The sequence below is a fragment of the Bos taurus genome, chromosome 23, assembly GCF_002263795.3.
Source record: "Bos taurus isolate L1 Dominette 01449 registration number 42190680 breed Hereford chromosome 23, ARS-UCD2.0, whole genome shotgun sequence".
Taxonomy (NCBI): domain Eukaryota; kingdom Metazoa; phylum Chordata; class Mammalia; order Artiodactyla; family Bovidae; genus Bos; species Bos taurus.
Genome location: NC_037350.1, coordinates 5,053,886 through 5,068,288, shown reverse-complemented (window position 1 = coordinate 5,068,288; position 14,403 = coordinate 5,053,886). Strand labels below are relative to the sequence as shown.

Below are 14,403 nucleotides of genomic sequence, written 5' to 3'. Positions count from 1 at the left end.
TCTGTTTACTTCTCTGCACATGGCCTAGTCATTAGCATTTGTTTAAATTTTCGAGTAACTGAATACTCAGAGCAGAGCTGTTTAACTGACTTGAATGATGTTACAGTGGTTTATTTTTCTTCATCTGTACCTCACTAATTCTGTGTACCAAGGTTAAATAAGGGTTACATGAGCTTATATGTATTTTTATCGGAGTACACATTGACAAATGTTGTCTACATTCTCCTATTAAATTTAGAAAATTGTTCACTAATAAAATAGTCTCTTTCTTTTCCTTCTAGATAACATAAAAGAGGATAATAAATACAAGTGGAATCTAACTACTCTTTCCTATCACGGTAATGTTTATAAATAGTCATTTTGATTTGCATTGTGAATACTGGACAATATAACTTAAAATGTAGTTACTAGGCTTCTTCAAGATATGTCATTACAAAAAGAGTCATGTGAACTTTAATTGTTCTAACACTAGAAAATGCAACAAATCATTGCATTTCTTCCACTAATATTTCAAAGCATCTATTTTGCTTATCTATCATTTATTTACAGTTATGGGGAGAAATACTTACAATTAAAAACAAAGACTAGATCCAAAATGTGAACATTTTTACACGTGGGAATAGCTACATGGAAACGTTAGTCACTATTTCTCCTTCAAATAAAAAGTTCAGTAGAACAAGGATCATTTTGATTTGAGCCACTGAACACACCATCAGCTAGATTCAAATCCAATTTCTAAAGATGTATTGTTTGCATGTGATAAACTTGGGCTCAAGGATTTTTTCCCGCAGTTCAGTTTTGGTCCTATACACTCCCCACCACTTCTGGATCATAATACATGTCCAGTGTAGATGAAAGATGGTTCAAGTAACCCACTGCTCAGGACCAGTAAGTTTATTCCAACTCTGAAAAAAAAAGTAAACAAAATAAATAGGACTACTTGCCAAAAGCAATGTATGGGCACATTGTTGTATTTTGCTCACGGATTTCTCGTGGTGTTATGCAGATTCTGTATGCACAGCTCTCTGTTTACTTTTCCACAACCTGGACATACCCTTCCTTCTAGGAGGCAGAGGGGTTCAGTCCTGCCTGGAAGTGGCAGAGGTTTGCATTGGGGATGCACTCTGCAATGCCCAGCTGGCCCTTTACCTGAAAGCTTGCTCAGCGGATGGAAAGCTGTGTGATGTGAAACACTGCCAAGCAGCCATCCGCTTCTTCTATCAAAATATGCCGTTTAACATTGCCCAGATGTTGGCTTTCTGTGACTGTGCTCCCGCTGATGAGCCTTGTCAACAGTCCAGAGAAGCACTCCACAGCAGGCCATGTGCAGTGAACAGAGTTCCAACCCCCACCTGCCTCGATGTAATTCACAGCTGCCAAGATGATGAATTATGCAGGTGAGTAAAAACACGTGTACCCTGCTTTCTGATTTGGCACCTTATTTGTTACACTTCAGCCCCAACACTTGATCTCATTCCATTAGCTAGAGTTCCCACCATCATCCAACATGACGTAAACAAAGCCACAGAATTTGTAGTTTTGAATCTCTGGGACATGTGTAGTATTCTTTTGGAGACTCAAATGCATAATATGTTTTGGAAATTGAAAAAAAAAATCATTATGTCAGGATTGGGTAATCATGAAATAGCATTATTAATAAAATTACAGATTCAAGTGAGACTCATGAATTGCTTAATAGACCTGGTTTATGTGTCAGTTTTATTATTGGCTTTGGGGGTATGACTATATAAGGCTGATAACCTCTCAGGATTCTGATGAGGTGACTCTTCAAACTCCACAATTAATCTTTTGTGTTTTGGGATGGAGTTGAGGGAGGAGCTAAAGTTTGGATTCCCTCGCACACATGTGTCGTAAGGTCAGTAATGCACCCCTTCCTCTCTTCCCAACCTCTCACCCTGGATTCTCAGGGCAGTAATGTTAGTCATTTATTTGTTTATTCAAAAAGCAATTACCAGCCATCTAGTACTATTTTACACATCTGGTTACAAGATACAAAATGCTTGCCCTGTGGAATGTATTCAGTAGGTGTAGATAGAAAATAAATAGGAAAAGTGTGTATTTTTCACGCAGTTGTAAATGGGCTTCCCTGGTGCCTAAGATGGTAAAGAATGTGCCTGCAACGCAGGAGATCTCAGTTCAATCCTTGGGTCAGGGAGCTGCTCTGGAGAAGAGAATGGCTACCCACTCCAGTTTTCTTGCCTGGAGCATTCCATGGACAGAGGAGCCTGGTGGGAAATTAATGGGGTCACAAAGAGTTGGACACAGCTGAGTGACTAACAGTCTTATATTGTATGATGATGAGTACTCTGGAGATTCACAAGCACACACATATGCATGTGTAATAAGGGGAGTGTGAAAGGCAGAAAGAATAAAAGAATTGCAGTGTCAGTGGGATGGCCCCAGGAGAGACATTTTACGGGAGCTGAAGAAGCGAGAAAATGAGCTTCTCTCAGTGAGTTTCAGAAATAAGAGATCCCAGACAAAAGGATGAGCCAGCGCCGGGGAAAAAATGAACGTGGCAGGCTCTCATGCAAGGAGGAGAGCGTGTACAAGGCGGAGAGGAACAGGAGATAGGATTTACTCTGAGAAAGCAGAGCGATGTTGAGGGATTTTGAGCAGAGGTGTGAATGATCTGCCCAACTTATTAAAATTTCCACTCCGGCTGCTAGTGAAAGCTAGACTTTACCTTTGCAGGTAACTCCTCCTGGGAATCATAAATTGAATCCGACACCCTGACTTTCTCTTTTCCTCACTGCGGTCTTCGATAAACACATTTCCTTAAAAATTCAAGGCAAATTGATGTTTGGTGTGGTAAGAAAGCCACAGTGAAGCGGACCTCTTTGGAAATGAGTAAGAAGATGGAGGAAAGAATAAAATCAAAACTATCTGTAACATTGGTGTTACCACGTTAAAGGAGCTTCCTTTAAAAACCATCATTCAGCTGTATAATTATGGGATGAATCTTCTGCTTCCCAGGATAATCATCCCAAGATAATTTATACTCCTTTGCTTGCCCAGTACTTCCTATCAGGGACAGTATTGTTTAATTGTCTTCAAATGAATAAAACTCCATATATAGTGAATTCATTCAAAGATCAAAGTAAACATTTAGTGTGGAGGAGGGGCTCGGTGTGACAGCTCAAGGAGGAATTTGTCACTTTGGTCACCAGCTTGAACCAGTGAAAAACGAGATTTAATGACATCATTTCCTAAAGGGCTGGTTCTTGGTAAAGTGCTTTCCTTCAACTTTAACTCTCCTCACAACTTCACTGTCAGTCATTCCAGCTTGCAAAGTAACTCCAGGTCTTGCAAATATTTGTCAAAAAAGACAACTACTTCCTCATAATGCACATTCTATAAGATAAAGGGTGAAGATCTCAGCAAAATGCTTGTTTTTTTTTTTTCCTTCAACTTACCATAGAGAATGCCAAAATTCTTAAGAAAGTTTTGTTTGAGGATCTTTTCCTATAGATGTTTATCAGTTAAAGTTTACTAATTATTTCTCTTCAGATAATACTAAAATTAATAGCAAAAACTATTTTTATAATGCAGTTTACATTTTTCAAACTAATTTAAAGCTCAAAAATTCTTATTAAGTGAACTATTGTATTTCATTGATTCAAAGATGCAGACTTTTTGCACCTTTTAATTCCCCTAATGTGTTTGGAATTAGTCTTAAGCTCAATGACAAAAAAATAAATAAATAAATAAAATGCATTTAATGAAAACAATAACTTAATTTCCAAAAAGTGATTTTAGGTGTAATAAAATAATGGTATCACATACAATCAAGAAAAATGTTAAAAATGTTTGCTTACACTAATATTCTCATAGAATATTACTATCTATCATACATCTATCTACACTAACAGTGAAACCAAATAACATTTTAACCAGCTAGGGAACACTTTTTTTTTTTAAGTAATCCATGTAAAAATGCCAGATGTCTCCATGGGGGGTACCCAGCTTTACCTGATTCCAGTGCCAAGGCACTGAATATTCTACCTTATTACCTTGGAGTGATTTGTACTCAATTTTCTAAGCATGACTTAACTGAGCTTCCCTATAAAATAAAATATTTTAATGAGAGTGATGGAGTCTGCTGCTATAGACCTTTGAGAAGCTCTGTGATGGATTCTGAAACATACACTCTTGCATGCACCTCACCTTGGCATCAACACTTTCTCAGATTAACTGGTACAGAGTTGATACTTTTCCTCTACAAGGAATCCTGGATTTCATGACCTCTCCAAAGTGTGTAGTGCAGGGTCTAGAACATGATGGACACATGTACACCCCTGGTTGATTCATGTCAATGTATGGCAAAAACCACTACAATATTGTAAAGTAATTAGCTTCCGATTAAAATAAATTAATTTTTAAAATGTCACCTCATTTCCCTCCATTTTAAAGTGTCTTGTACTTAATGTGTATAATGCTTTAATATACAGATACATGTCTCTTTTTATATAATTTCTATCTTTTATATATTAATTCAGGGATTAAGGACTGTGTATCTTCTATTTCTTTTCACCGTGTGCAAATAGTCTCTTAATGAATACTTTATAGAGGAGATGGAAATATTACACAATATTAGTTGTCAAGATGAAAAGACAAATTCTGTCATTTGCTCAAGCAGATTTTGCCTTAGGGAGATTTCCAGTATTTTTATTAAATTATCGTTAATGTAATTCAGATGGAAAAAAAAACTCCCAATGAAAAACAACTTCTTCAGTGAGAGTGTTAAGACTTTATCATATATCTTTCCTGCAAAAGTGCTTATATCTGGAGCAAAGCAGAACGGTTAGGTTTTAAAATACAACTTATGTCCCTGTACAAGAATCCTCAATTTGTGACAGGTCTTAAAACTCCTCTATTTGAAAAGGCCAAAGAAGGTGATATAAATACTATTTTTTTCAATTAATTTTGCTCAATACAGATATATACACTGGAAAGTGAGATTATATTTTGTCAATTATAAGTGTTTAGGGATTTATAGGAAATTATGTTTTTTCATATGTATAAGCTCCAGAAAGTAGTGAAAAAAATGTTTGCTTGGAAGAAATGTTACCTACTTTTTTAGAAACAAAACTTCACCATAAACATGTTTAAGTGCCAGAGAATATTCACAAAGTTTGATATATATTAGGCCATAAAAGTAAATGTAATACATTCTATATGCAGAAATCACACAGACCACATTCTCTTATGGCTTACGATGTAACGAGAAATTTATAGCAAAACTAAAACAAATGATCAACACTATTTTAAAAATTACTCTCTTAGATAGTTAATGTTTCAAATAAAAAACCAGAATAAGAAACTGAAGAATATCTAGAAAATAAGGATAATGAAACAGTTACACATCAAAGCATTTAAAACATAAAGCACAATTCCTATAATATAAAAAATTTGTCGTATTTATGAGTAAACCAAAAAGGTTTTATTATATTTTTATTTTTAATTAAATATCCTTCAGTCAGTTTTTCAAAATTTCAAAACATTTTTGAATGAATTAACTTTTATGAAGACATAAATAATGTAACTTAAACTTTATAAAACATACATTTAAGAAAGAATAAATGGCACCTGTCAACCTCATAAATGACAATCAATACTTCCAGTGCTTACATTTAGATGGCATTTTATATACAATTCTTAATTGCATTAAAGGAACATACTTGTTCTTCTGGATTCAGAATTATATGCTCAAGTATTTGCAATATTTTCTTAAATATAAATGTAAATATTATTAATTTTACCATTGTATTTAAAAGCTGATTCCTTTAAGATGACTTAAAATACAGGATTATTGAAAATGATGCGATTTATGGATTTAAGCAGAGTAACATCCAGTGGTCATGTATGGATGTGAGAGTTGGACTGTGAAGAAAGCTGAGCGTGGAAGAATTGATGCTTTTGAACTGTGGTGTTGGAGAAGACTCTTGAGAGTCCCTTGGACTGCAAGGAGATCCAACCAGTCTGGAAGGACTGATGCTAAATCTGAAACTCCAATACTTTGGCCACCTCATGCGAAGAGTTGACTCTTTGGAAAAGACCCTAATGCTGCGAGGGATTGGGGGCAGGAGGAGAAGGGGACGACAGAGGATGAGATGGCTGGATGGCATCACTGACTCAATGGACATGAGTTTGAGTGAACTCTGGGAGATGGTGATGGACAGGGAGGCCTGGCGTGCTGCGATTCATGGAGTCGCAAAGAGTCGGACATGACTGAGCAACTGAACTGAACATCATGAAAGCAAGTAAAGTCAGGACAAATGACATATACTCAGAGGCTTTGCATGCATATTTTATAGTGATTTATTCAAGAAAAGGAAAAATAATTATAGGTGATAAATATTAAAGACAAAGATTAATATCTTTGGTTCCACTGAGTAGATATCTTCTTACTGTGAAAGTTCCAAATATGAAATTATTGTACATTATCCAGACTTCTATTCAAGATTAAGACAGCAGGAATGAAATATGTAGTCAGAAAAGTTATGAATGGATGTGGTTCTAGCAGATTATCTCAGCCCATCAAATAAACTCATGTTTTGCTTTAAATTAGCTCATGCTGCCAGAGAACCCCAGAGCATTAATGTTAATTCTAATTAGTCTGCTTAGAAACATTGAGAAAGAGCACAGACCTCCCATCCTATGGGAGAACTCTCATGAAAAGTCAGGAGTCTTTTCTGAGATCACTTGGTGGGAGGTAATGGTCAAATATAGTCTCAAAACCACATTCTGCTTCAAAAATTATTGCTAATAAATCTCCCAAGTAGTTCGTACTGCAAATCATCACCCACTGAAATAAAATTAGTAAGGAAGGAAGAGTCATCCAGGGAATCCTAAACTTAGCCTCTGTCTTTCATCACGAAAGGAAAATAATTCACAAGATTTCTCTAATTTTTCTTCCACACTCTCTATTAGGATGTTTGAACATACAAACTTAGTTTCCAGCTATGTTTAGAAGCACCCAGAAGGCATTTTGTTTTATGTCAGGTGGCTCAGAGGGTAAAGCATCTGCCTGCAATGCAGGATCCTTGGGTTGGGAAGATCCCCTGGAGAAGATGGCACCCCACTCCAGTACTCTTGCCTGGAAAATCCCATGCATGGAGGAGCCTGGTAGGCTATGGTCCATGGAGTCGCAGAGTCGGACGCGGCTGAGTGACTTCACTTTCTTTCTTTCTTTCTTTGTCAGGTGAGATATCACTACATGTTAGTGTGAACTAATGATATGCAGAGACTCATTCCATTTCCTGACTCTTTCCAGGAGGCGCTATAGAATATTCCAGGCCAAGTGCTGGCAGCATGTGATGAGAAAGTGCCATGAGGATGAGACATGCATTGGTACCTTAAGCAAGCAAGACCTCGCTTGCTCTGGAAGTGACGACTGCAAAGCGGCTTACATTGGTACCCTTGGGACCGTCCTTCAAGGGCAGTGCACCTGTAGGACCATTACCCAAAGTGAAGAATCCTTGTGCAAGACTTTCCAGCATATGCTCCACAGAAAATCATGTTTCAGTAAGTTATATATATATATATGTCACATATGGAGAAGGCAATGTAACATATATTGATTTTCTGTATACACCACGAAGTAGTAATCTAACATGGAAAATTTGTTCACAAAGACAACTCTATGTTTGCTATTCAGTTTTTAAATCTGTTTTCTGATTATGCTATGTGCACACGCTATTTTAACTCATTTATCTGCAAGTGGTGCATGTTTTTAATTTGTAAGATTGTTCACTCCTAGGTATCATTTATTGGTTTCAATAACAACAGCCTAAAACATTTATCCTACCAGATAACTGAAGATATCAGGTATCTGTTACAAATAACAAACCAACCCAAAACTTGAAATAATAATTTGATCACAATTCTTCTCATTGGGCTTTACTCACTTAGGTGATTCTTCTGTTGGTATTGCTTGGGTGGTTACAGTCATCTGGTGGTGAGACCAACACTGATCTGTTCAGGTTGTGGTTAGCAAGCACAGTTGGCTGAGTTCTCCTTCACGTGACCTCTGCAGCAGTAAACCCTGTATCTTTCATGATCATAGCAACATCCCTAGCAGTTATTCCCCAGTAAACAAGAATTTATCAAGTGTCTGCTTCTGCTATATTTTCTAATGCCCCATTGGACAAAGCAAGTCACATGATTGAGTTCACAGTTATTGTGAGAAGGGTGTGTATGAGTATGTTTATATTCAAAGTTGGATTCACCAAGGATAGTTAGCAATCTACTGTATTGGCTGTCCCAATCTAAGTGAAACATATTTATCCTTGGATTTAGTTACCTCCCCTTGGTCTTTAATATGTCTGCTAATCTACCTGTAATGAGGGGATGGGAAACACATTTTCTAAAGTTATTATTTACTCCATTCAGATTTCAGTTCAGTTCAGTTCAGTCGCTCAGTCGTGTCCGACTCTTTGCGACCCCATGCTTCACAGCATGCCAGGCCTCCCTGTCCATCACCAACTCCCGGAGTTCACTCAGTCTCACGTCCATCGAGTCAGTGATGCCATCCAGCCATCTCATCCTCTGTCGTCCCCTTCTCCTCCTGCCCCCACTCCCTCCCAGCATCAGAGTCTTTTTCAATGAGTCAATTCTTCGCATGAGGTGGCCAAAGTACTGGAGTTTCAGCTTCAGCATCATTCCCTCCAAAGAAATCCCAGGGCTGATCCATTCAGATTTAGGAATTTCGATAATTTGTCTAGGGTCTCAGAGGGAACAAGTGGTTGAAAGGAATTTGGCTATGAGTCTCCTAGGAAGAAATCTAACAATGTGATCACACGCTAATTCAGGACCTCTCCATCATCCACCTTCAGGCTTAACCCATGCAACTATATTCAAATCCCAAAACATTCTCAGCCCCTAGATCACTATTTGTAACCTCCAAACCCACAAGTACCAAAAGTTCAGGAGAGAATAATAGACATTTACCATTGCAAAAAAGACCATATACAATGAAACTATCATGATATTTATGCAAATTTGTATAGATACAGATCTATGCTGTATCTATGATACATATGTCTATGCTGCTGCTAAGTCACATCAGTTGTGTCTGACTCTGTGCGACCCCATAGACGGCAGCCCACCAGGCTCCTCTGTCCCTGGGATTCTCCAGGCAAGAACACTGGAGCGGGTTGCCATTTCCTTCTCCAATGCATGAAAGTGAAAAGTGAAAGTGAAGTCGCTCAGTCGTGTCTGACTCTTCGCTACCCCATGGACTGTAGCTTACCAGGCTCCTCTGTCCATGGGATTTCCCAGGCAAGCGTACTTATCTAACTACAAACAGATACAGATATTTTATTCTTTTCTATCTTTCTTTAAAGATACTACAGAGATACACATTAGCCAATATAATCAAAATGGTGATCTGCTATGCATTAGCTTATAGACATACAACTCAGAGTGTATAGTTTTGATTCCAATAAAGCTCTCTGTGGGATTCCTACAATTTCTATAATTAGCACTACAGATATATTTCAATGGAAATCATGATGCAAAGAGGAAAATTACCCCATGGTCTATGTTGAGTCATATTTTCTAAATAATCTTTTTCTCTGATTAATATTAGGTGGCTAATTCTGTTGGAACTAAAGGTATTTATAATGAATGGCTCCTAATATTACAAAAGGAAATACCAAATAAAATAACCTAAACCAACAGCAACATATACAATTACACTATCATGATTATTTATAAGTGGTTTCTCCATAGTAAATGATACCAGGGGGGAAAAATGTATATCCTACAAGTTAGTGATAAACCAGTTCCTTGGGCATAAATTTCAAATACCAGTTCAAGTAACCTAATTCTGCTTCCAAGCCTGGTTTCCCCATATGTTTTTAATTAGTATTATGTTTTGCTTTCATTGTATTTGGCTACCAATACAAAGCTATATATACATACATTGAATATATTCATGAAAAGACAGTGGAAATGGACACAGAAATCCATAAATGTTGACAAACTCTATAATGTTTTACAAACATGAGAATTCAAAATGATTTCACATTTCTTCACTCACTTCGGAAGACTAAACATGATGAGGTTTTCTCCTCAAGCATTACTTAAAGTCAGAATTTTAAGTGACAGGTTTATAGAAGTAAAGGAACCATGAAGGCCTTCTGGCCATCTGTCATAGTTCTGGGTACTTAAACTATAGAAAAAGTTTCAGACAAAAACACAAATGGAACCCTTGGCCTGGTTAGTCCTAACAAGCCTCCATCCTTTGCCCCATATACCTGGGAAGTGGTAGCACATGGAGATTTTTGAATGAACTCTTTCTAACCACTGCCTCTGAGTTTTTATATCAGCCCAGCAGGCTCATGCATTACCAAAATACACTTGCGAGTAACACATCATTGTTAATCAACTATGTTCCATTATAAAATTAAAGAAATAAAAAAATAAATATTATATTTATCAATGTCCTGCAGGGAACAGACATTGTATCAATTGTATCATTGTACAATTGATACATTGTATCATTGTATCAATCTTTAAAAGAAAAATTGCTCTCATTACAGCTGGTTTCCAAAAACCCTGGGGTTCTGTTTTCTTTATCTGAAAGGGGCGGAATGAATGGAACAGAGAGGACAGTCGGGGAAAATTTTCCATTTGTTATATTTGTTTTGCTTCAAGTCTTGTTTCAAATTCACTTGACCTCAGAGCACAGTGAGCAACACATTTTACATTAGATATTTATATGCAGTGTCTTCTGTTTTTTCAAAATTTTTATTCTATTCCATTTTTTTTCAATGCTGATTATCTACCAAATTGACTTCATGACTCACTAATGTGTTGCTCTCAAAAGTTTGAAAAGCATTTGCTTGAAACTAATTAATGCAGAAGTCACCTACATCGATGTATCCAAGTCAGAACCTTATAATGATTACAAATAATGAGACAGTTGCTAGAATCAGTGCTTGTTTGGGGTCACATTTCTCACCTAACTTTAATTATTCCAAGAACTAGACACTATTATTTCTGCAGTTTCACTTGGGAGATGAAGGAAACTGAAGGGTAAGATGGGGGCTGGACTTCCATCACAGGTTGCGGTGGACGTGGGACCCTAATGTTGGCTGGTTGACTCCATCCCATAGTGCTGTCCTGCAGGGAAAACCATGAGGACAATTAGAGCTTGAGTCCATTCAGGCTGCTCCGTAGCCCTCTGAGGCAGAACCTCTACTTTTTGGTCTCAAATCTGAGCTTTGAGAAGTTGCTAAAGAGCACGCCTCAGTGCCTGCCTGCAGGACCACATTTGGGCAATGAGCCTCCTGCTGACACTGGTTACAAAAGCCACCAACTTGCACTTACTTGCAAACTTCTGCATCTATAGACTCACTCCCCTCTGGCATCTTGCAACCCAGAACAAACTGTGGCAGTTAGAGCTGAGAGAGGGAAGAGAGAAATGGAAGAAAGAGAAATTGGTAAAGACAGAGAGGACCGCAAAAATGAAAAGAGTTAAGAGATCACTGTTTTCTTCCTGTTACTGGAAAAATAATGTCCACAGCTCAGGTCAGTTCAGTCACTCAGTTGTGTCCGACCATTTGCAACCCCATGGACTGCATGCATGCCAGGCTTCCCTGTTGTTCCAAAAGTATGTGAAGTAGTGAATGTTAAGTAGTACCAGCCTGATAGGTGAAAGATAGCTTCAGCCTACCACAAGAGCTTATGATTGGTAAAATTTTCTGTATGTGTATTCAGTTCAGTTGCTCCTTCATGTCCAACTCTTTGCAACCCCATGGACTGCAGCAACCAGGTCTCCCTGTCCATCACCAACTTGCAGAGCTTACTCAAACTCATGTCCATTGAGTCAGTGATGCCACCCAACCATCAAACCCTCTGTCATCCCCTTCTACTCCCATCTTCAATCTTTCCCAGCATCAGGGTCTTTTCCAGTGAGTCAGTTCTTCACATCAGGTGGCCAAAGTATTGGAGTTTCAGTTTCACCATCAGTCCTTCCTTTGAATTTTCAGGACTGATTTCCTTTAGGATGGACTGGTTTGTTCTCCTTGCAGGCCAAGGGACTCTCAAGAGTCTTCTCCAATACCACTTCTCAGAAGCATCAATTCTTTGGTGCTCAGCTTTCTTTATAGTCCAACTGTCACATCCATATATGACTAATAGAAAAGCCATAGCCTGACTAGACAGACTTTTCTTGGCAAAGTAATGTCTCCCCTTTTTAATATGCTATCTTATTTGGTCATAGCTTTTCTTCCAAGGAGAAAGCATCTTTCAATTTCATGGCTGTAATCACCATCCACAGTGATTTTGAAGCCCAATAAAAGAAAATCTGTTACTGTTTCCATTGTTTCCCCATCTATTTGCCATGAAGTGATGGGACTGTGTGGATCGCAATAAACTGTGGAAAATTCTGAAAGAGATGGGAATACCAGACCACCTGATCTGCCTCTTGAGAAATTTGTATGCAGGTCAGGAAGCAACAGTTAGAACTGGACATGGAACAACAGACTGGTTCCAAATAGGAAAAGGAGTTCGTCAAGGCTGTATATTGTCACCCTGTTTATTTAACTTCTATGCAGAGTACATCATGAGAAATGCTGGACTGGAAGAAACACAAGCTGGAATCAAGATTGCCAGGAGAAATATCAATAACCTCAGATATGCAGATGACACCACCCTTATAGCAGAAAGTGAAGAGGAACTCAAAAGCCTCTTGATGAAAGTGAAAGTGGAGAGTGAAAAAGTTGGCTTAAAGCTCAACATTCAGAAAATGAAGATCATGGCATCCGGTCCTATCACTTCATGGGAAATAGATGGGCAAACAGTGGAAACAGTGTCAGACTTTATTTTGCTGGGCTCCAAAATCACTACAGATGGTGACTGCAGCCATGGAATTAGAAGACGCTTACTCCTTGGAAGGAAAGTTATGACCAACCTAGATAGCATATTCAAAAGCAGAGACATTACTTTGCCAACAAAGGTTCATCTAGTCAAGGCTATGGTTTTTCCTGTGGTCATGTATGGATGTGAGAGTTGGACTGTGAAGAAGGCTGAGCGCTAAAGAGTTGATGCTTTTGAACTGTGGTGTTGGAGAAGACTCTTGAGAGTCCCTTGGACTGCAAGGAGATCCAACCAGTCCATTCTGAAGGAGATCAGCCCTGGGATTTCTTTGGAAGGACTGATGCTAAAGCTGAAACTCCAGTACTTTGGCCACCTCATGTGAAGAGTTGACTCATTGGATAAGACCCTGATGCTGGGAGGGATTGGGGGTAGGATGAGAAGGGGACGGCGGAGGATGAGATGGCTGGATGGCATCACTGACTCGATGGATGTGAGTCTGAGTGATCTCAGGGAGTTGGTGATGGACAGGGAGGCCTGGCGTGCTGCGATTCATGGAGTCGCAAAGAGTCAGACATGACTGAGTGACTGATCTGATCTGATCTGATCTGATGGGACCAGATGCCGTGATCTTCATTTTTTGAATGTTGAGTTTTAAGCCAGCTTTTTCATTGACCTCTTTCACTTTCATCAAGAGGTTCTTTAGTTTCTCTTCACTTTCTGCCATAAGAATGGTGTCATCTGCATATCTGAGGTTATTGATATTTCTCACAGCAATATTTCTTCCAGCTCGTGCTTCATCTAGCCCAACGTTTTTCATGATGTACTCTGCATACAAGTTAAATAAACAGGGTGACAATATATAGCCTTGATGTACTCCTTTCCCAATTTGGAACCAGTCCGTTGTCCCATGTCCAGTTCTAACTATTGCTTCTTGATAAGGAAGTTGTGTCCAACTCTTTGTGACACCATGGACTGTAACCTATCAGGCTCCTCCATCCATGGGATTTTCCGGGCAAGAATACTGGAGTGGGTGGCCATTTCCTTTTCCAGGAGATCTTCCCCACCCAGGGATCGAACCCTGGTCTCCCACATTGTAGACAGATGCTTTACTGTCTAAGCCACTAAGCCACCAGATGATATACTCTGCATACAAGTTAAATAAACAGGGTGACAATATACAGCCTTGATGTAGTCCTTTCCCGATTTGGAGCCAGTCCATTGTTCCATGTCCAGCTCTAACTATTGCTTCTTGACCTGCATGCAGATTTCTCAGGAAGCAGGTCAGGTGGTCTGGTATTCTCATCTCTTTAAGAATTTTCCAGAGTTTGTTGTGATCCACACAAAGGCTTTAGTATAGTCAATAAAGCAGAAGTAGATGGTTTTCTGGAACTCTCTTGCTTTTTCAATGATCCAGCGGATGTTGCCAATTTGATCTCTGCTTCCTCTGCCTTTTCTAAATCCAGCTTGAACATCTGGAATTCATGGTTCATGTACTATTGAAGCCTGGCTTTGAGAATTCTGAGCATTACTTTGCTAGCATGTGAGTTGAGTGCA

At 38.6% G+C, this 14,403-nt stretch overlaps 1 protein-coding gene across 1 annotated transcript in view; it reads left to right on the top strand.

Annotated features, from left to right (window-relative positions):
* Positions 1-14,403, top strand: part of GFRAL (GDNF family receptor alpha like) — a 68,542-nt gene that overhangs the window by 17,474 nt on the left and 36,665 nt on the right. Inside the window, exons 4-6 of the mRNA XM_059880738.1 lie at positions 282-338; positions 1,067-1,397; positions 7,298-7,548. Of these exons, the coding sequence (XP_059736721.1) occupies positions 282-338; positions 1,067-1,397; positions 7,298-7,548 (639 nt within the window). The remainder of the gene's footprint in view (positions 1-281; positions 339-1,066; positions 1,398-7,297; positions 7,549-14,403) is intronic.